We start from the raw sequence: 23541 nt of genomic DNA on the forward strand, positions 1-23541 counted from the left end.
GTTTGAACGTACTGGCTGCACTTTGCTGCAAGGTTAATGTAGACAGCTAGACAACAAGTGATGGGATGTTAGATGGGGTGGGATCTGAGTTACTGAAGAGGGGTTTGGGGTGTAAGAGGATGCTCTGGGCTGGGATCAAGGGGTTCGGAGGGTGGGAGGGGAATCAGGGCTGGGGCAGGGGTTTGTGGGGAGGCTCAGGAGTGCATGCTCTGGGCAGCACTTACCTCAAGCAGCTCCCGGAAGCAGCCGCATGTCCCCCAACCAGCTCCTACGTGGAGGCGCGGCCAGGTGACACTGTGCGCTGCCCCCGCAGCTCCCATTGGCCGGGAACTACTGGGGTGGCACTTGGGGTGGGGGCAGTGCACAGAGCCCCCTGGCTGCCCCTAAATGTAGGAGTTGGAGGGGGAACAGAGCCCCACCCCAGAGCCCGCACCCCCCAGCCAGAGCCCACACACCCCAACCCCCTGCCCCAGCCCAGAGTCCCCTCCCGCAACCATAACTCCTCATTTCCAGCCCCACCCAAGCCCGTACCCCCAGCCAGAGCCCTCACCTCATCCAGTACACTGAACTCCTCATTTCTGGCCCCATCCCAGACGCTACACCCCCAGCCAGAGCCCTCACCCCCTCCTACACCCCAACCCCAATTTCGTGAGCATTCATGGCCCACCATACAATTTCCATACCCAGATGTGACCCTCAGGCCAAAAAGTTTGCCCACTCCTGACCTAGAGGCCTCCATGAAGATCAGGATAGGTGGTTTATAGACATGTAGTAAGAGGCAGCCCCTGCGCTGAATAGCGAACATTCTACATCGACAAGGCAGAGAAAGGGTGAGGGAAAGGAAGCATTATTCACCAATGGCTGGGGCACTGGGCTGGGCCCAGGAGACTTGGTTCTGTTCCTGACTTGGCTACTGAGTAGCTGCATGACCTGGAGCAAGTTACTTCATTTCCCATCCCACCCACTAGCCTGTCTATTTAGATTGTAAACTCTTTGTGGCAGAGATGGTCTCTTACAGTGCATTCGTACAGCTCCTAGAAAAATAGGGGAATCTTGGTAGGGCCTCTAGATGTAAGTGTAACACAAATATTAATTATTATCCCCATTTTACAGATCAGGCACAGAGATTAAGTTACACTGGTAGCCTATGGCAGACCTGGGAATTTCAAATCAGTTGACCCATCTCCCTTGCATCCCTTTGCTACCTAGATCCCTTTGACAAATAACATGCACTTAAAAACTAGGAAGACAATGAAACAATGAAGAGAGTGGGGGTGAATCTCTCCTCACACCCAATCAGTGCCAGCTGTGTGCCAATGCACACCAATAGTTCAAGAGCAGAATATCACATGCCTCACACGCACACAGTTTAGGCCAACAAATCCACTTATTAAGGCCCTTAAGACTTTCAAACAAAAACTCCTGCTGGAGTTTAGCAAAACACTAGCTCAGCAGAGTCCAAGGGCATTTTCATGCCACAATGTTGGTACAGCGGGAGTTTGAGATGTAGGTCAGACTCTGAGGCTTCAAACATGAGTCCAAAGTGAAAGAACTAATCAAGAAACAGCCAGTGAACCTGGAGCTAAATGCTGCTCTCAGTTCCATTGGTGTATAGACAGAGCAACTCCACTGGCTTTAATGGGGTTACTCTAGATTTACAGCACACTGGTGTAAATGAGGGTCAGAATCCAGCCTTAACTGTTCAGCCATTGACTGCACCCAGCATTAGAATCACAAAAACCTGTTCAGAAACTCTGGCAGCATTTTAATGATGAAAAAAATGTAGAGTCTGTTTGAAGAGACTCTCGCATGTTAACTGTGAAAACTGTCGGGCCTAGAAGCAACTGGAGTGAAAAGCTTTTGTTTGCATGCCAGCAGCTAATTCAGCCCCTAATTTCTTTCTCTCTCTCTCTTTTTTTTTTGTATTGTTACACATAGTTCTCACACAATTAAAAAAGAAAAATGTATTTTTCTCTTAACCTTTTCAGTCTGAGGAGAAGCAAAAATAAATAAATAAAAAGCAGTCCCGAGGCAGCAGCTTTTGCAAAGCCAGCGTCCTGAAGTGCCTTGGCAGACACTGCGTGTGCATGGTTTGCACAGAGAAGGAATATCTGACACACAATATCACTGAATTACAGTGATGTCATCAGAGCTGACAACACATTTTCCTAGAGTGTAGGCAGGCCTGTGCAGTCTGCCTGCCCTGGTGTAATGAGATGGGAGGGTGGGGGTGAGATATAGGGGGGGTGTATCCAGACAGCTTCACCTGTATGGGATCTGAAAGTGCTTATCCCCTCCTCTTGTGACAATCCTCGGAAAAAAAAAAAAAAAGAAAAGAAAAGAAAAAAGATTCAACATTAGCTCAAATGGTCGAGGTTATGATATTCCAGGGTGCATCCAGCCTAGTGAGGGGCTGTCACCACTTGCCCTGCAGCCTGGGGTGCCTCCCAATGCTTTGCTGTGGTAGCTCCCAACCCTGCCTCCTCACAAGTAACCAAACAGCGTTCAGGTTCTACCCTGAGTGTCTGTGTACAGCCACAGCCCTGGTCCAGCAGCTCTGACCCCAGCAGCCTGTCAGCAAACACCAGCCACACTCTGGCTTCTGGCAGCCTTGGTTACTACTTGCAGGGTGACCCCAACACATTTCCAGTCCCAGATTTCCCCCCAGAAACATGTGTTCTGCATTGTTCATCTTTCTCCTGGACAGTCCAGATTTATTAGGTCCATTGACCCTTTAAGGGGATCAACATACAACAGTCTGCTACCCTAAATGGAGTTACCCAACCAATCCACAACACTCAGTTTTAATTAAAGAATAAAACAAGTTTATTAAGCTCAAGAGAGAGATTTTGAGTACCAGTAATGAGGCATTCAAGTCAGAAATAGTTACCAGAGAAATCATAGAATCCTAGGATCAGAAGGGACCTCAAGAGGTCTTCTAGTCCAATGGTTTTCAAACCGTGGGAATGGAAGGGAGTGGGTTGCAGCAACTCTGGTCAGCACTGCCGACCAGGCCATTAGAAGTCCCGTCGGCAGGGCTGCCCAGCTAAGGCAGGTTAGTCCCTACCAGTTCCGACACTGCACTGCGCCCTGGAAGCATCCAGCAGCAGGTCTGGATCCTAGGTGAGGGGGGCCACAGGGCTCCATGTGCTGCCCCTGCCCCAAGCTCCGGCTCCGCACGGGGCGGGGGGGTGCAGTACTTGCAGGCAAGAGCCACTACTGGGGCAAAGCGCGGTCCTAGGACAGGCAGGAAGCCTGCCTCTGCACCCCCGCTGCGCCGCTGATCATGAGTCGCCCGAGGTAAGCCTGTGCCCCAAATCTCTACCCCAGCCCTGATCCCCCCTCCCAAATCCAGAGCCCGTTCCTGCACCCCAAACCCCTCATCCTTGGTCCCACCCCAGAGCCTGCACCCCCAGTCCAGAGCCCTGAACCCCTCCAGAACCCCAACCCTCTGCCTGAGCCCCTACCACACCCTAAACCCCTCATCCCCAGCTCCGTTGGGTCACAGGCATCAACAATTTTCTTCAACTGGGTCACCAGAAAAAGTTTGAAAACCACTGATCTAGTCCAATCCCCTGCACTCACAGCAGGACTAAGTACTATCTATACCACCCTTGACCACATTTGTCTAACCTTCTCCTAAACGTCCCCAATGATGGAGATTTCACAGCCTCCCTAGGCAATTTATTCCAGTGCTTAACTACCCCGACAGGAAGTTTTTCCTAATGTCCAACCTAAACCACCCTTGCTGCATTGCTTCTTGTCCGATCCTCAGATGTTTAGGAGAACAATTTTTCTCCCTCCTCCTTGTAACCTCAGTCCCCCCTCAGTCTTCTTTTCTCCAGACTAAACAAACTAGTTTTTTTCAATCTTCCCTCATAGGTCATGTTTTCTAGCACTTTAATCATTTTTGTTGCTCTTCTCTGGACTTTCTCCAATGTATCCACATCTTTCCTGAACTGTGACTCCCAAAACTGGACACAATACTCTAGTTGAGGCCTAATCAGTGTGGGGTAGAGCGGAAGAATTACTTCTTGTGTCTTGCTTACAACTCTCCTGCTAATACAGCCCAGAAGGATGTTCACTTTTTTTTGCAACATTGTGACACTGCTGACTCATATTTAGCTTGTGATCCACTATAACCCTCAGATCCCTTTCTGCAGTACTCCTTCCTAGGCAGTCATTTCTTTGTTTTTGTGCAACTGATTGTTCTTTCCCAAGTGGAGTACTTCAGATTTGTACTTATTGAATTTCATCCTATTTACTTCAGACCATTTCTCCAGTTTGTCCAGATTGATTTCAATTTTACTCCTATCCTCCAAAGCACTTGCAGCCCCTCTGAGCTTGGTATCGTCCACAAACTTTATAAGTGTACTCTCTGTGCCATTATCTATAAATAAAGATAAAACGTTTCCTAAACTTAACCTAGACTTGGTTCAAGGTGAAATCCCTTACCACATGTTTTCATGCTGCTGACCAAACTCTGAGGCCAGGATCTGCTTCCAAAGTCCAGCTGCTGTTTCTTTTTTCTTCTTAGGTGAAAAGAAAGAGAGAGAGAAGGGTAGGGGAAGATAACTTGGCATGTTTTTGCCCCTCACTTTTATAGTTCAGTCACCCTTTGAAATGCATTTTCCTGAGAGTAACCCCTAGATAAAGTTATTTCCAGCTGAGCAAGGACAAAAGGAATCTGGTGGGGGAGAGGTTTATGCTGTCGTTTGCTAAGATGCAGACCTGTTTGTTTCTGTCCCGCTTCCTTGCCAAATCATGGCTACGTGAAAGTTGAAGGCCCATCAGCTTTGGCAACACCTGGCTGGGGCACCAACTTTTTGTTTTGAGCAACCGATTTACTCATTCCCCAAACTTGTCCGGTAAACACACCTCAGTCACGATTTCAGCTTATATTCATCACTTTACCTATCGTGTTGCTGCATACATTTCACCATGATATTATTGACTAGCAAGTTATGAGTTTTCCAATTATACCTGACAAGGCATATTTTGTACAAAGATTAATACAATAGTGGGTAGGGTGTGAATACAGGGGTGCACTCTGCCACAGAGGCACAAAGGCGTGTTTACTCCATCAAGCTGAAACTCACGAGTTCTCTTCCTCAAGCAGCAATTGGGCAGATTAGCCAATGACTATGGTGTCTGCATGCAACCATGAATTAGATGCATGAATGGGCATTGGCTCTTCTCCAGCTGATGCTTCCACTACCACTGACAGCAGGTATTGTGTCCAGCTGTGCAGATTCAGTACTGGGCAACTGATGGCTCACTGGATGAAATGACTGAGCTGTGGCAGGCTGAAGGGAGGAAATCTATGGGCTCAAAATCTCATATAAGCTACCTCCCCCAGGAATGATTTCACCTTTCTACTGAGAGGAACCACTGGCTAAAATGGGGACTGTGTAATGCCCTTGTTCTTGGGGCTGGAGCATTAAGGTAAAGCTTTGAGGAACAGCCACATCAGAAAGTATGAGCTCTCTCACCAAAAGTTTAAGAAGTTTTATTTTTTTCCCCCATTTGAGAAGCTGCCAAGTCAACACCACTAGAGCTTTGGGACTTTAATTTATCCACAGTACATCTATGGAGTGGGCAGCTTCCCCATTGCTAATGTATGCACATTCCTGACCTGGAAAACCTTGGTCCATTCATTCCTTGGCATTTCTGCTGAAACTGGCAACCAACTATCCATCAAAGACAAAGGAGCTGGTTTTTTGATGTGGGTAGATTATCCACTAGGAATGCCCCTCTGCCATATACATTGGTCAAACTGGACAGTCTCTACGTAAAAGAATAAATGGACACAAATCAGATGTCAAGAATTATAACATTCATAAACCAGTCGGAGAACACTTCAATCTCTCTGGTCACGCAATCACAGACATGAAGGTCGCTATCTTAAAACAAAAAAACTTCAAATCCAGACTCCAGCGAGAAACTGCTGAATTGGAATTCATTTGCAAATTGGATACTATTAATTTAGGCTTAAATAGAGACTGGGAGTGGCTAAGTCATTATGCAAGGTAGCCTGTTTCCTCTTGTTTTTTCCTACCCCCCCCCCGATGTTCTGGTTTAACTTGGATTTAAACTTGAAGAGTGGTCAGTTTGGATGAGCTATTACCAGCAGGAGAGTGAGTTTGTGTGTGTATGGGGGGGGATGTGAGAAAACCTGGATTTGTGCAGGAAATAGCCCAACTTGATTGTCATGCACATTGTGTAAAGAGTTGTCACTTTGGATGGGCTATCACCAGCAGGAGAGTGAATTTGTGTGGGGGGGTGGAGGGTGAGAAAACCTGGATTTGTGCTGGAAATGGCCCACCTGATGATCACTTTAGATAAGCTATTACCAGCAGGACAGTGGGGTGGGAGGAGGTATTGTTTCATATTCTCTGTGTATATATAAAGCCTGCTGCAGTTTCCATGATATGCATCTGAGGAAGTGAGCTGTAGCTCACGAAAGCTTATGCTCTAATAAATTGGTTAGTCTCTAAGGTGCCACAAGTACTCCTTTTCTTTTTGCGAATACAGACTAACACGGCTGTTACTCTGAAACCACTAGGAACTGAAGCCATCAGCTCATTTAACATAGTTCACGGTCACAGACTTCAATCACTACTAACCTGAGCTGGATTCGAAACTGGAAACGGGGAAACGAAAGACTCCATACTGTGTTATCAATCCTTTGGTCCATCTCATCCCCTAACAAACAGAAACCAAGTGGTTTGGAAGGGAAGAGCAGAGAGCCTCAGTGGTGTGGGTGTTAACATGGGTTTAAATACATTTTTGTTTTTGGTACAGTAAATATTTAGTCAGCTTTCTTAAAAGCAACCCATCCACTCTGTTGTTATTTTTGCCCATTGGCATGTGGAAGTCTCTCTCCCTGAGTATTGTTTGACAAGGACAAGGACTCAGAAAGCTTTGCTCAGAGACGTTTATTGGTCTCTGATATAGTCAGTCGTCTCTGACCTTTGCTTTCACTTCATGAGCAAATAACGTTTGGAGAAACTGTTGGTTTTGACAACAGATCAGGCGGTATCTGGCAGGTAGGGGAAGAAAAATCTATATTTGGAGCAGTGAGGAAGAATGGATGCATTTTTCCATGGTGTTATCTTGTTGGGACAGACTACTTGTGATTACGACTGACAGTTGAGCACCAGGGTAAACAGCACCTTATCTCTATGGTGCCTGCCTCTGCTGATTTCAGCAACTGTACACTCACTCCTGAGTCATATAGCTCTGCAAGCTGTTACAGTGACCTCATTTACTTAACATGTTGTACTATCAAAGCCTATATTAAATAAAACCTAGGATTGTGCCAAGGAAATGTACAGTCGCTTGAAAGGAAAAAACTATAAGCAAAAGCTTGTGTGCACCAATAGATTTGGGCATCATGTGATCAGATTAAAAAAAGCACTTTCGTACTATGGAAAGCAATGTAGTTCATGTAGAAGCATAAAATCCAAAAGAGAAAAAAAAAAGTCTCTCTCTCTCTCTCATGGTTTTGATTTTCCTTCTCCAGTTTTGATACAGGTCTGAAGCCTACTGGGGACAAGAACAACAAGAAAATTCAGAGCAAGACTGGCCAAGAAGAAAGTTCTGCTAAACATCTGTTCGGACACTTCCAGCCATTGTTCTCCTCCAACCTGATTTTATTTATAATTGAATCCCGAATAAAAACAGTCTCTGACTGATCCACTTTGACTTACTTTGAAAGGTTATTGGCAGATTGTCAAAATGTACAATTTCCCTTGAGGGTATCTGGAGCAGCCATTGCCTTGTCCATCATCTTCCTCCCAAAAGGACTTTCACCAGCTAGTGACACAAACAAGGGAATCATATTTATTATTTGCTTGAGACAATGCCCGCAACATGCTTGGTACTTTCCAGGCACCATGCACCTTCCAACACACACCCAATAGCGCTCTTGTCATGCTAAAAATCTTAGTAATAGCATGTGAAGACATTTTGTGCCTATGCTCACACCTCGTGGTCATTTTGCCGGGCTGGTTTAACATCACATCTGAAGGAGAGAGTCTGTGACAGCACTGGTAGTGCACTGCAGTGCACATATTAGGGTTTGGCGCTCATGATTTTCCATGGAAGCTGAACCAGTGAGCCAAGACACTCTGACCCACTGGACTGCAATCCAACAGGATCATCAGAATCATAAAAAACTCACAAGTCATTGTAAAACAAAAGCATTTCACGTATTGGTTTGGTTTTGGTGATATTGACATGTTTTGGTTTTTTTGATGGAGGAAAGTTCTTGGAAGGCAGGAAGTTGAATATGAGACTTGTATAATCCTCTGTTCCAGAGGGTACAGTTTTAATAATATTCAGACCTATATTTTTGCACCTGTTGCTGGTTGGAAAAGTTAGGAAATAGTCTCAAAAACTTTGAATAAAATGGATGGAGCTCACTTCCCAGAGTCCACATTCCATTTCAGGGTTTTTAACTGAACTGATAATGAAATCAGTTCTGTAGCCAGATGTCTGCTTTCATCTCTCTGCCATGCAGCTGGAATCATGCCCACAAAATCTCCACCAAAATTCTTTCTTTGAAGGCTGTTTGCTAATGGCTTTCAAATAATGTAGAACAAATGTATCAGAAGTGAAAGTCGACAGATGCCACCTAATGGCCATTTGCATGTTCAGCTACAGAACACTGTGCTATAGTTTGGGCTCTTGATAGAAGTTCCAAAGATGCACAGGCCTGAATTTTGTTTAAAAAAGGACAATCTTTCCATATGAAGAGACTTGGATCACGAGTGTTTAGTTTAGAGAGGAGACTAATAAGGAAGGAAATGATAGAAAGATATGAAATAATTATAGTTACAAAAAAGTAAATTGGACATTCTCATTCATCTTTTTTCATAACATAAGAACAAAGGGACAGTCAAACTATAGGCAACACATTTAAAACTGAAAAGAAAACATTTTACACAACATAATTGACCTGTGGAATTCACTGTCAAGATATTATTGAGGTCAAGAGTAGAGAAGGATTTTTTAGAAGGATTAGACATCCTATGGATAAGAACAACCACCATATTTAAGTTAGACAGGATAATTACAGACACTGCCTATTAAGGTTGCCTATACATCATGATAGTCTTTAATTACATGATTACATGCTATTTTTTCCACAGGATCCATGCCTCATTCAGTGCAAAGGATGGACAGTGCTGATTTAATGAGCAACTATTCATTATTTTTTTATCCTCTTTGTTCAATGGGTTGCCCCAGACCTTGTTTACAACACACTTTTCAAACCCTGCTCTGAAAACAGAATTATATTAAGTTTCCTTAGGGGCTTTTCTGTCATGCTCACCGTTTCCAGTGTATGAGTGCTTCACAAATATGAACTTATCTTTCCAACATCCCTGGGAGATGAGGGGACCTTGTTACCCCTTTTTACAGAAGGGAAGAGACACAGCGAGAGTAAAGTCAAAAGTTTCCACTAATTTTGGGTGCCCAATTTGCAACACTATGGACCGGATTTTTCAGAGTACTTAGCATTACATAGCACTTAGTCTATTCAAAGCACAGCTCCCATTGACTTCAGTTGCAGCAGAAGCGTAGAGTGCACACAGCAACCGTGACCCCTGCATATTGAGTCGGGAATCCAGTGACTTGCCCAGCATCAAGTGTCCAGTGTCTGAATGCTGGCAAAGGCAGGGACAGAACACAATTTCCCAAGGCAGCCCTATTCAACTACCTTAACTATGAGATCATCTTCTCTCTTCCTGCAGTCCCCTGCCTCAGTCACTACACACCTTCCAGCTTCTGCAGCAAACAAGGCAGGGGTCAGAAAACAGTCTTTTTCACCACATAACCCTAATTCATCCCAGAGCAGGTCCCTCCTGTGTACTGAATGAAGCAGGTGTCCTGTGAAAAAAGTTAATGTGATCATGTAATTAAAGACTGTCATAATGTGCATGAACAAGGGTGTGTGTGTGAGAGAGAGAGAGAGAGAGAGAATGAAGCTTGCTTGCAAAAGCATTCCTAACTTTTGAATGCTTGATTTTACAATCTTATTAGTGTTCTTATAACTGTTTGTGTGTGTTTGTGTAATAATCTACATACATTCTTATACTAACTCTTATGATAGTGTCTGAGCGCTTTCCAGTAGTACATTAAGTGGTATGACTAACATCAGTCACACCTGGTTTGTAGTGCTCAGGAAATTGAGGGGCCTAGAAGAGTTTTCTAGGGAGCCTGGCACAGGGCAGACTTCTCTGCACAACCCTTAGGCAGAGACTGTCAATTCTGCCAAAGTCTGTGGTAGATATGAAATATGGAGACAAAGATGAGACCTTTCACTTACAATTTAAGCCAGGATTTAAAGTCTCCAGTGGCGAAAGGCTCTAATCTACTGCTACAGCCGCAGCACTGCTGCACACTCATCTAAAATAACTTCTCTGTCTGGGCTTGATTTCATTGCCACTGAAATCAGTGGGAAAATTTTGGTATTGCAAATCATTGGATATGTAGTACTCTATTTAAATTCTTAATTGCACATATGTTAATATATTTTGATCATCATCATGAGACAGAACACATTAAACTCTTGCACATCTGACAAGTTGAGTAAGACCCATGACATTTTAAATGGAAATGATTTAAGGAATTATGGAATTAAGCTTAAATTTACATACCTTATCAAGGTGAAAGGGCAAACAAAGCCACTTCAGAGATCAATTACTACAGGCTTTATTCATTCAAGTTTCCTGGTTCAAAGGGCACAGGCCACAGATCCCTCATGACTGGTCCTCTGACTTTGATTTCTGGCTCCATACAATTTGTGGAAGATCATTCAACGATATCCAGCCTTTTCCTATCTGTACAGGCCAAAATCCCATCTGATGAACACACATGGAACATGATTATAGTTTACAATTTTATAGCTGCGGTGATGCCTACTGAGTGATACTTACACAATCAGTCCGCTGAAGTCATCATGAGGAAAGGGGTATTTCCAAGTTGATTGCATTGGTTCTCTGATCATTCCAAATTTTTTTTATAGCTCCTCAAATTGAGCACCCACATTTTAAGAAAAAATACAAATGTAAGGTCAAAGACACAGATTAGTTTAAGATAAAGTGTAAACCAAACATCTGGGGTAAGAAATGGATGGAAATGAAAGAGTTTGATTGCACAGGCCTGGGAATCTGCAGCAGTGCAAAAAGGCATCTAAGTGCACTTACATTCTGCGGGAGCAACAGGTGGTGGAAAGCCAGCCTTAAAGAGAGCAGGTAAGGGGAAAATTCTACTAATGCAATCCTGCCATGGTCTCAAAAAGAATTTAACACAACGTAAAACAGTTCAATATAGTTTGAGCACTTTACATGTAAGAAGGTTACAAAATAGATTCTCAGTATTGATAATATTCTTTTAATAGTACTTGATATGTTAAAAACATGTTCCATTGCATATATTAGGCCCTACGGTGATGCTGCATTGTCTGTGTGATCATAGAATATCAGGGTTGGAAGGGACCTCAGGAGGTCATCTAGTCCCTGCATATGGTGATTTGAACAGCTGGGAAGGTTACTTTTTTCTCTTATTGCCTTGGTTCCATCACAATTGCTGTCTGCTGGGCCAACAAACAACTTTCCTAGCAGTCTGTCCAACCTGGGTTTTCCAGCATTCCTAGCTTCCTAACACTGTTGTGGACTGCACAGCCTCTGTGCCTGACTTACAGTTGCCTTATTTTACATGTTTAGGGTCACAGAATCGTACACTTTTGTAACTCCGTGGAAGAATTTGGCTCTAGATAACCAGATAGATAGGACCCATGGTTCATGGACACCCTGAAACAAAGGGAGATCCCTAGTAACCAACAAAAACATTTAGTGAATAAGCTATTTGGGGGCAGATTTCATGCCTTCTTTTGTGTTTATACATCACTGAGCACAAAAGATAAATAGTAAGACAACAGGTATGGGTACCCAATCTAAGATCTCTGACTCTGCAGCAATTTATCTGCTAGACTGAAGTTGATGTCGTTCATGCAAAGATCACTGGAACGATGAAGAGCTTGGATTTGGCTTTTATGGAAAGAAAGTGTCAAAGGCAGATTTGTGGAAGACAGAGTGTGCTACAGGAAGTTTCAACACCATTTATCAGCTCTCTACAGTGACTGAGGCCATAAAAAACGCAACACATGAACTCTGGCAATTTGGCAGAGATTTTGAGGTATGCTGTAGGTTGCTAGAACATGACACAGATCACTTCGTATGAAGAACTTTAGGCAATGGCCTTCTTTGTTACTTTTCATAAAACAAGGGAAGCTAAATTTATCTAAGATATTTCTATATAACCCAAAAAAACAGTAATATTTTATACTTATAGATCACTTTCCATTCAAGGACTTCACACTACGCTTGTGAAGTCAGTATTGTTAAACTCGTTTTGTAGAGAAGGAAATAAGGACACAGGGATGGAGTGACTTGCCCAAGAAAGAAAGGAAGTTTGTGGCACAGCTGGAAAGACAGAACTTTGGAGACCAGTACTGTGTCTTGGTGTCAAGACTGTCCTTTTTCCCCAATGTGGCCTACAAATTAATGACAGAAACATTAACCAAATCTCTAAAGTCCAGGTTATTTCCTTGCAGGTTTTAGGGGTTTAGGCTTTAGGTTTAGGCTGGAAGAAGAGTTGAAGTAATAATTAAGGCAGTTTTCCCCTTATGTTGGTGGTTTTCAAACTTTTTTCTGGCAACCCAGTTGAAGAAAATTGTTGAGGCCCAAAGGAGCTGGGGATGAGGGGTTTAGGGTGTGGGAGGGGGGCCTGGGGCAGCGGGTTGCGTTGTGGGGGTGAGGGCTGCAGGTTGGGGCTTGGAATGAAGGGTTCCGGGTGTGGGAGGGGGCTCTGGGCTGGGCAGGGGGTTGGGATGCGGGAGGGGGTCAGGGCTTTGGGCTGGGGATGCAGGTTCTAGGGTGGGGACAGGGATGAAGGGTTTGGAGTACAGGAAGGGGCTCCAGGTTTCGGTGGGCTCAGGGCTGGGGTAGAGGATTGGGGCGCATAGCTCCCACGCATAGGAGCCGGACCTGCTGCTGGCTGCTTCCAGGGCACAGCGCGGCATCAGAACAGGTAGGAACTAGCCTGCCTTAGCCGGGCAGCACCGCCGACGGGACTTTTAACAGCCCGGTTGGCAGTGCTGATCAGAGCCACCATGATGCAGTGCCTTACATTCCGCAATGCAGTATTGGGTCGCGACCCGCAGTCTGAAAACCACTGGCTTATGTAATCTTTATAGTAATATACAAAAATAAAATGACATTTGACAGGAAAATGAACACATAATGAAAGACTGCAGTGCAAAATCCATCTATTTAAAATACTGTTTATTTGTGATTTAACATTAATTAGCATTACATCTATGAGCAATTTCAGATAACATTTATATATTTTCCACAGGACACAGAGTTGGCTGGCTCATTCTTTATGCCAAAGCAAGTAAATAGAGGCATTAGCAAAAGGTGCAAATAGTTCACGGTTGCATTTTAAAAAATATTTATGCACATTGCATTCATTTAGATATATTTTTTAAAAAAAGTTATGAAAAGCATAGTTCACAGGTTACTGTTTCTACATATGTTGTAATACAACACAAATAATGTAGAACATAAAAAAACAAAACAAAACAACCCCCCCCCCCCAAGTTAAGCAACTGGAAGTTTCCACTAAGATTAAAAACACTGTTTCCAGTATTTAGTGATAACTAGAATATCATTTCCAGGATCCATTCCAACATTGCATTGTCACACTTACATGGTCAAAGCTAACCAGCTCCAGAACATGCTATAGTCAACATTTTTGCATGCCAAACCACTCTCCAGCCATACTTAATCTATATACTGTATATATATCAACTGGCAATCTGGGAATCACACTGATCTTTTAAATTTATTTGCTATTGCAATGACTGATGTACTATGACAAATTTGAGAAGAAAAAACCTTATGTTAATTTCTATGTTTAGTTTGTTTTTACAATACAGTAAAAAGCAAAAATGAAAATATCAGCAAAAATGAGTAAGTGGCATGACTGCCACTACCCATGGCACTAAGATCTAATTTGTTCTGGGTTTGTCTGAAGGACACGACACAGATTAATAAGACCCTTTTAAAATTAAACTGAAAGTGAGAAAAAAGCGTAGATCTCCATGTGAAACCATGCAAGTTATTTTAACTTCTAATATGGAAATGTGATTTTGCTGATTTAATAAAAATACCTCACAATCCATATCATATATTTAATAAAAAATAATCACCAAACTTTTACTTTCTTTGCATCATTCTATTTTCTTACTATTTCACTTTCCCTTTTAACAGTTTTGTTTCCTTCATTTGGTTATGTTAAGAGATTATTTTTCTTCATTCATTAGCAATGCCATAAGGGAAAAAACACAGTAATATTTAAACACGAATCCAGTTTAATTTTATATGCTTTAATCCTTTGATAGCGGAGTCCCTGGATTCCTGAATTATATTTAAGTATACTCTAAACCAAGCATCCTTAAATACACTCTACTGTTAGACGCTTGGTTTACATGCGTATAATACTTTTATACTAAATGGTATACAAACATTTCAACATATAAAATCTTATTTTGTTTTGCCATTGTTTAACTAAATTATCAATGTTAAGTGTATAAAATCCCCTTTATTGAAAAAATAAGGGTTTTTTCCCAACTGATAGAATAAAAAAGAAGTATTCAAAAATTATATTTCACTAAAATGAAATATTTGGCAAAAAAGTTATTGATGAATGGTCTTCTTACACATTTTGTATAATTCCAAATAAAATTTCTCTTACAGTTTTTCTTCTAATATGTGCCAGTGTATAATATTCTATATAATCTAACCTTAAAAGATTTAAAGGTGTGCTGTTAATATGACCCACTGAAGCAGGGTACAGAAATAAAATATATGGTCTGAATCACAATACAAAAAAGTATTATATGATTACCAAGTGAGGCAGCAGTTTAAAAATGAAAATTCATATAATCACTCAACAGTAGCTCTATTAGAGACTTCAACTGTGCTGAAGATTTTAAGGTCTGCAAAATACTCCAAGTGTAACTTGCCACAACAATGTACTACAATGGTATCTGATCTCACTATGATAGTATTAAAGCACCTGCCAGTGTAGCTCTATGTGAAACTACTGAATGTTTCAAACCCTCAGTAATTTTGGACATTAAGTGAGAGATGAATTAATTTCTTATTTAACATAAAATTGTTTTTAGTAAAACCTTTTCCAGTTCTGTTCATAGGTTAAGGTCCAGTTTACTGCACACCCCTAACACTACTTTGTTAATGTTCAACTTAAAACGTGGTTTTAAAACGTGCAATGCCTTCTCTTAACAACAGAGCTGCACTTATGCTTCCACCTTTTCCTTCTTTTTGTTCTTTTTCAGAAAAGATGGAGTGCGAAATTTCTTCTTCTTCTTTGATGGAGATTTGGAAGGGGAGCCCTCAGGGGACAGGGTCTCTTCAATCTTTTCAGAGGTTTTAATTGTAATCTCTATGCTCTCCACAGTACTAGTGGTTAACTGACTGACCCGCTGGGTGAGATCTTCTTCCACGTCATGCATATCTTCCTTGCCATTCACCACCACAACAGGTACCTCTGTGGAGATGAGGTTAGCATTCTGGGCATACATATCTTCATGATTTTCTATGAAAATGGAGAGTTCCACTATTATTATTATTCTTATTTTTGTGAGCAATGTCTATGCAAAAAATCAGAAATGGGCCTGGAATACGAAGTTTGCATTTGGATTCAGATAAGAACTGCTGCAAAATTTAAGGTGCTCAGATGTGGGGTTTTCCTGTCTTCTCTGCTCTTTATTCTGTTTTTGTCAAACGATACAAAAGTAATAGTGTGCAAATTTCATTAAAGGATACAGGGTCAACTTCTCAGCCCATTCATATCCAATGGTAAGTCAAGTACTTAGAAGACTAAACAGCCTAAAGTGCAGTTAGAATTATTTGTGCCTGCACTAGGCCAACGTATGAAGATGCACCCACTATGCAGGGTAACTTTCAGAATACAAACCTTTAAAAATATGCTGTATTGCTTCTGTTGGTTATGTATTAACAGAGGCTCTCTTCTAGAAGATTGTTATACAAAAAATATAATAGCTACGTAACAGGGAGCAATCGACAACACATATGCCTCCCATTTTATTAATGTGTGATTTTATTGTGTGGATTTCACTACAGGAAAAATGTTTATTGGGGACAATAATTCACTGATAGACTAAGATGGACTCACACATGACACTGTAGTTAACTAGGTCAGTTTTTGACCAACCGACTTTGAGAATGTGTCTTATCAATTCCAGTTTTTCATTTAAATTGAGTAAAGTCTGGAAAGATGCAGGATTCATAAACTCACTGGTTGTAAGAAGCAAGAATCTCGTATTGAAATACTTAAATTCCAGTTTCTAAAATACTGAAAGCAGGCTATACTGCACCTTACTTACAGGTTATAATGAAATAAATCAGTGACCCAGGTTACTAAAGCTCTTTGTGTTTTATAGGAAGTTATATTTAATACCTTCTAATTTTTCAGGGACATTTTGCGGTGACTGTGTTTGTGACTGAATTTGTGACACAGATGAAGCATCATCTGAGACTAATTCCTGTTCAGCATCTGCAGGACAAGATTTGAATTAGTAGCCATGCAAAAATAAAAATGAGCAAGAGTATCAGTGTTAGCATATACAATATTTACAGCTCTGCTGGCATTGAACTGTTCATGCTAATGTTGTCAAGAAGTTAACGTACAATAGCTTAAACACATTATTAGGAAGTTATTACAGTCATTAACAGTTATCAGATGTTAGCTCTTCTATATAAATGATTAAAAACAAGGCTGCACACAAGGGAGCAGGCAGCCCATGCATATGTGGCTTCATCTCACCATTAACTATGTAACATACAAGAAATCATGCTACTATTCATAACTTTAAAAAGTCTAATCTATGAAAGTCAATCACGCAGTATTAGTGCAGGAGAATGCATTAAAAATGTTATTGTTAAGCAATACTGAATTAGTAATTCTGATAAGGAGTAGCAATATAAAAAAAGTTATAAAATGCTTCTAACTGAAGAGGATGAAAGTCTTGGGGATATAGGAAAGATTACTGAAAGAATGTTTTTACCTTTGAATCTTTAAGCTTTTGAAAATAAGAAATTACAAAGGTGTGCTTTAAAATACTGGAATTTCAGAGTTAAGACATTGCCAACGATATTGCCAAGTTTATAGCAAACAGAAAACTATACCATTTAAGAATATTATTTTTGATAAATGAGGGTTCGAAGGCTTTCACTTTCTATTCCTATCATCGGTATTGATGGGAAAAATCGACCTGTAAATGTTTAAAATTTTCTTTCTTGGTATGTGTTTCCCAATTTATGGTGATATACCTCTCCTTTCAAAGGATCAACTATTCCTATCTGCAATACACAGCGTCAGAAGACAGTACAAAACGAACATGTTAATGTATTTATTCAACTTCCATTGTTGTGTAAGTCTTCTGGTGCTTTAGTTCCTACACAAAGTAAAATCAACTAAGATAAAATTCTACAGTTCTCAAAGAGTAATCATTTTTAAGTTTTCCCAGGATGGTTGCCGTTATCATGTGAGAGTAAGAACTATAGCATAACAAAGTTTCAAGATGTGCTATCCTGCCCCAACATAACAATGGCAGTACGACCATAATGCAATAAATCAAAGTTCAATAAGGTCATCCGCCTACGGTTTTCCAGTTTGTCAACCCAATTAACTCCACATCTGTTTTTTATTATTATTAATTATTATTAACATTGCAGTAGTGCCTAGGGTCCCCAATTGTGGGTGAAGGTTCCATTGTGCTAGGAGCTATACAAACACATCACAAAAAACAGTCCCTGTCCCACAGAACTTATTAAAGGTTTGCAGTGTGCTGCATACTAACTGTTCATGTAGATCCTGCTACCGTGCACTAAAGGTTCCCTAGTGCACAGTGACCTACTCATGTTTCAAAGCAGAGTAGATCAAAGCACACTAGGGAAATTTTAGTGTGTGGTAACAGGGTCCATCCACATGGACTGTTAGGGACTGGTACACTAATGATTTAATTGGGGATTGGTCCTGCTTTGAGCAGGGGGTTGGACTAGATGACCTCCTGAGGTCCCTTCCAACCCTGATATTCTATGATTCTAATGTGTGGTAGATTTATACCCCATCTTACCTTGAACTTACTGTTCAACTAGATAAACCCTCAGTATAAACAGAGACAAGAGAGACTGGGAGAGCACAAGAAAACATTGGTTAGCATGAAAAACAGAGGTCTCAGTACATTAGCTAACCAATAGTGTAAGGATTGGGTTGTTTTTTTTGGTAGGGATCATGGCAAAAGAGTTACGGAGGGATTTAAAGGCAGGCAATGAGGATATTTACAAGGACCTCCCATGCATGAGGGTACCAAGGGAGAAAGCACAAAGGTGCTTGTTTGAAAGTTTAACAAATGGGTGCTGAAGGCTCGAACCATTGGCAGAGTGGAGGCAGTCTGACATCTCAAAAGCATACAAGAGGTAGAGTGGGGATAGGGCATGAAGGGCCTTAAAAGTGAAGATGAATAGTTTGTGCCTGATGCAGTGGAGCAGGAAGAAAAGGAGTACTTGTGGCACCTTAGAGACTAACCAATTTATTTGAGCATGAGCTTTCGTGAGCTACAGCTCACTTCATCGGATGCAGGAGGAACCATTGAAGAAATGCAAAGAGAGTAGTGACATGGTCAAAGCAACAACCCAGGAAAATTATCTTTGCAACAGTATTATGAACAGATCTCAGTGGGGAAAGATCGCATCTATCAATGCTAGAGAGGAACAGGTTGCAGTAGATAAGACATGAGATAAGCAGGGCCTGGGCAAGAGATGTAGCTGTGTGGACGGACATCAAAGGTCGTAGCTTAGAAATGTTAGGGAGGAAGAACTGGCAGCATTTTAACACTGCCTGCATGTGCTGATCCAGAGAGATGGTTGAGCTGAAGAGGATACCTAGGTTATAGGCCTGTGTGACAGAGATAAGGAGGTTTTCCATAGTGACAGAGAGGAGGGGAGACATGGGAAGAAGATTAAAAGCTCTGTGTTGGCCACCTCTAGCTTAAGATGATATCTGGACTTCCACAAGGAGACATCTGAAAGACTGACAGTGATTTTAGTGTATACAGAAAGGACTGGAGATGTATACACGAGTTGTCAGCTGAGAGTTGATAGTTAATATCATTTACAAATGAGATTGCCCAGAGACAAGGTCCAGAGGAGGGGGCCAAGAATAGAGCCCTGTGGAACTCCGACAGAAGGTTAGTGGGGAATGAAGAAGATCCTCCTAATGAAATGCAGAAGAAGCAGTTAAAGGTAGGAGAACCAGGAGAGGACAGTCATGAAAGGTGAGGGAGGATACAATTTCAAGAATGGTTAACTTAGTTGAAGGCAGCTGGTAGACTGAGGAGAGTGAAGACTGAGTATTGTGTCTGCTTTGGCCAGGAAAAGTTCATTAGAGGCTTGGTGAGAGCCACTGAATTGGAGTGCAAGGTAGAAGCTGGATTGGCAAAGGACTTCTGATTGTGATTGTACATGACACAGTCAGTTTACAGATAAAGGGGAGAAGCCAGATGGGGCGGTAGTTGTACAGTATAGGCAAGTGGAGATAAGGATAAGGGAGACTAAGGCATGCTTGCATTTCAATGGGAAGGATGTTGAGGAGAGAATGGGAGCAGAGGTAAGATCTGGAGATGGGATGAGGTCACTGAGGCCCACGGAAGGGGTAGAAGGGGAGAACAGATGAGAAACGTGTGTGTCATTGAGAGGGGAGGTGGAAGAGAGAGCGTTATAGGATGGGATGGAAGGGTGGTAAGCGGGGATGCAGGAGGTAATGGTGGAACCTGTCAATTGCCTCTTTGAAGAAGTTAACAAGGTATTTTGCAGAGAAAAAGTGCAGGGTGGGAAGTGGGGAGGATGTAGTCAAAGGTGGAGAACAGGTGACTAGGACTGTGGCCATGGGAGTCAATCAGGATGGAGAAGTAGAAATGATTAGCTAGGGAAATAGCAAAATTTGAGGAAAGGAGAAGTTCTTAGTTTTAATTCCTCTTCACTGTTAAAACTCTCCTTTAACGTTAAATCTAGCAACCGCTGCCACCACTCTATCGCTGACATGCTGTACTGAAATGTGTTCTACCAGAGGGGATTTTTCCTGTCGTAGAAAGGTCCTCCCCAAGGGCAAATTCAGTAGGACTGAACTAGTGGAGCTCACTGTCAGACTGATGACAATGGTTTTACAATCAACCAGCTACTTCAACTAAGGGAGGCTGTCCCATATTTAAAACAAAAGCAAAGATTCATACTTTACAAGTACTTGTTTTTCACTAAAAAAATATTTCCGCTATTTTAGATTAAAGGGAAAATGTGCAAAAATACAAAAGCCTTATAATGAAAAAGATTTATAGTATTTAGAAAAGGCACCAAAAATGATGCAAGCAATTAGTGGTTCTCTTGAGCATCTAGTGCTGAACCACACAATTTTCTTGAAATAATTCACTGGCCTGACAATATCTGAACCAAAGAACTGCAGTTCAAAATTGAAATTTGTGGTTTTGTGGTAAATTTATAACGGCTTTGTCATTCATTTCAATGGGCTTTTATAAAACTACACTTAACTATATGCAGTACACAGCAAAATACATGGAGATGGATAATTAAGTTATTAAACCAGGGTTTCTGCGTGTACCACAAATTGTAAGAGTAAGTAGAACGAGTTGCAATGACAATGGAATATAAGACTAAGTAGTAACTAGGCAGCCTCTCTGTCTGCAAAAGAATAAATTATAATCTAGCAAAATGTATATACTTTCCTCAACTGTCAATAGATTTAGATGTTGATGGTCCTTCTACGCCAGTATAGGCACCCTATAAATAGCATAAATATAGCCTATGTAACTTGGGTATCAAAGCACCAAACAAAAGTAAGTGTGTGTGTATTGAGAGGTGGGGGGGGGAGAGAGGGAGGGGAGGGGAGAGATCACAATAGTCCTGGGCAACTGCTGTACCATTGCTATTAACATAAGGGTTAACTTCTTCTTATGTCAAGCTGGCAAAGGTGGCCAGTGAATCATTAGCCATTTCTATAAAAGACACAAGGTGAGTGAGTGAATCTTGCCCATATGCTCAGGGTTTAGCTGATCACCATATTTGGGGTCGGGAAGGAATTTTCCTCCAGGGCAGATTGGAAGAGGCCCTGGAGGTTTTTCGCCTTCCTCTGTAGCATGGGGCACGGGTCACTTGCTGGAGGAGTCTCTGCTCCTTGAAGTCTTTAAACCACGATTTGAGGACTTCAAAAGCTCAGACATAGGTGAGAGGTTTTTCGCAGGAGTGGTGGGTGAAATTCTGTGGCCTGCATTGTGCAGGAGGTCAGACTAGATGATCATAATGGTCCCTTCTGACCTAAATATCTATGAATCTAGGTAATATCTTTTACTGGACCAACTTCTGTTGGTGAGATACACAAGCGTGTCTCTCTCACCAACAGAAGTTGGCCCAGTAAAAGATATTACCTCACCCACCTTGCCTCTCTAATATTCTGGGACCCACAAGGCTGCAACAACACTGCATATGCCATTCCTTTGTAATCCCTTACGACCTCCCACAGGCCTCTCTCCATAGGAGGACTTCAGTGTTTGATCAGGATCTTAATCTCTGAAACTGAATTCCACAATTTAGCTAATTAATAAGAACTACTTACTCTTCTTAAACTACTTTGACGAGAACAGTTGAACAATAATGATCATGAATACTGAACATTCACCAAGAATCTGACTAGAGAAAGGAACTCTGCTACTTTCCCCTATGAATTGCATCTGTCCTGTTACAGTCAGATAACAGGAACAATAGCACACAGTTTGTTGCGGTGAGATTTGGCTGCCATCAGTACAGACCATAGTGTGCTCTCTAGCAGTCTCCAGGATGAAAGTGATAAACAACCCAGGGTGGGGGGTAAGGGGGAGAGAAATACAGATGTAGAAAGGTAAGAATAGGAAGAAGCAAATCTCCTGCTGAGCTAGTATTGCTCTCAGCACCTGGCATTGAAAAGTTATATTAGTTGCAGTGGTTAAATGAATGCATGGAAGGAATGACAGGCAGCTGTGCTTTGCTCATTTTCTCTAGCAAGGCTTCCTTGAGGAAGCTGCTGCAGACCTTGTAAAATAAGCAATCATGCCCAAACTTTGCACTGTATTGAGAATAACTTGTTTTTTTGTCACCACTCACTGAAGAGGCCAAGGGCATGTCTACATGTGGCGCTGTGGCTGCATTGATGCAGCTGTGCCACTACAGTGTGTCTGGTGAAGCTCTCCTGTCGGCATAAGAAAACCAACTTCGGCCACTCGCGGCGCTATGCCCGCTGCAGAGGTAGGGATGTAGTGCTGACCACACCAGCACTTGTGTCGGCGTAACTTATGTTGCTCAGAGGGGTGTTTTATTCACACCCCTAAGCAATATAAATTCTGCTGACAAACTGTAGTATAGACATAGCCTGAGCCCTGGTCTACACTAGGACTTTAGGTCAAATTTAGCAGCGTTAAATCGATGTAAACCTGCACCCGTCCACACGATGAAGCCCTTTTTTCCGACTTAAAGGGCTCTTAAAATCGATTTCCTTACTCCACCCCTGACAAATGGATTAGCGCTTAAATTGGCCTTGCCGGGTCGAATTTGGGGTACTGTGGACACAATTCGACGGTATTGGCCTCTGGGAGCTATCCCAGAGTGCTCCATTGTGACCGCTCTGGACAGCACTCTCAACTCAGATGCACTGGCCAGGTAGACAGGAAAAGAACCGTGAACTTTTGAATCTCATTTCCGGAGACTGCGGGAACTGTGGGATAGCTACCCACAGTGCAACACTCCGGAAGTCAATGCTTGCCTCAGTACTGTGGAAGGACTCCGCCGAGTTAATGCACTTACTGCACTTAGAGCATTTTCTGTGGGGACACACACACTCGAATATATAAAAACGATTTCTAAAAAAACAACTTCTATAAATTCGACCTAATTTCGTAGTGTGGACATAAACTAATTCAAGAGGTGGAGAACCATAAGGTCAAAAACCCTACGGTGAATAAGCATTTCATAGAATATCAGGGTTGGAAGGGACCTCAGGAGATCATCTAGTCCAACCCCCTGCTCAAAGCAGGACCAATCCCCAATTTTTACCCCAGATCCCTAAATGGCCCCCTCAAGGACTGAACTCACAACCTTGGGTTTAGCAGGCCAATGGCTCAAACCACTGAGCTATCCCTCCGTACCCATGTAAAAGAAAACCGGAGTATAATTTAGGGCTGTCAATTAATTGCAGTTAACTCACGTGATTAACTCAAAAAATTAATCAGGATTAAAAAAATTAATTGGGATTAATCGCCGTTTTAATCGCACTGCTAAACAATAGAATACCAATTGAAATGTATTAAATATTTTGGATGTTTTT

The 23541-nt window shown here is 42.0% G+C and overlaps 2 protein-coding genes and 1 long non-coding RNA gene across 19 annotated transcripts in view; 1 reads left to right on the top strand and 2 right to left on the bottom strand.

Moving 5' to 3' along the window:
* Positions 1–7701, top strand: part of LOC144930753 (uncharacterized) — a 59521-nt gene extending 51820 nt beyond the window's left edge. For all 3 annotated transcript variants that reach the window (XR_013636096.1, XR_013636098.1, XM_078853880.1), the window contains exon 3: positions 7526–7701. Coding sequence is in view for 1 of the 3 variants with exons in the window: in XM_078853880.1 (XP_078710006.1) it covers positions 7526–7697 (172 nt within the window). In the remaining 2 variants the exon portion in view is untranslated. The remainder of the gene's footprint in view (positions 1–7525) is intronic.
* Positions 3543–9748, bottom strand: LOC140915044 (uncharacterized). Its single transcript, XR_012160074.1, has 3 exons — positions 7713–9748; positions 6627–6705; positions 3543–5787 (listed from the first exon to the last, which is right to left on the bottom strand). It is a non-coding gene; the product is annotated as an uncharacterized LOC140915044 (long non-coding RNA).
* A 3587-nt stretch (positions 9749–13335) lies between these two features.
* Positions 13336–23541, bottom strand: part of ADD3 (adducin 3) — a 189636-nt gene continuing 179430 nt past the window's right edge. For 14 of the 15 annotated variants that reach the window (XM_073354406.2, XM_073354410.2, XM_073354415.2 and 11 more), the window contains 2 exons: positions 16576–16671; positions 13336–15690 (listed from right to left, as the gene is read on the bottom strand). In XM_073354406.2, the coding sequence (XP_073210507.1) occupies positions 15392–15690; positions 16576–16671 (395 nt within the window). In that variant the 3' untranslated portion in view covers positions 13336–15391. The remainder of the gene's footprint in view (positions 15691–16575; positions 16672–23541) is intronic. The other variant, XM_073354419.2, reaches the window with a different exon arrangement.

Source organism: Lepidochelys kempii, chromosome 7 (genome assembly GCF_965140285.1).
Source record: "Lepidochelys kempii isolate rLepKem1 chromosome 7, rLepKem1.hap1, whole genome shotgun sequence".
In the NCBI taxonomy this organism is placed as follows: Eukaryota; Metazoa; Chordata; order Testudines; family Cheloniidae; genus Lepidochelys; species Lepidochelys kempii.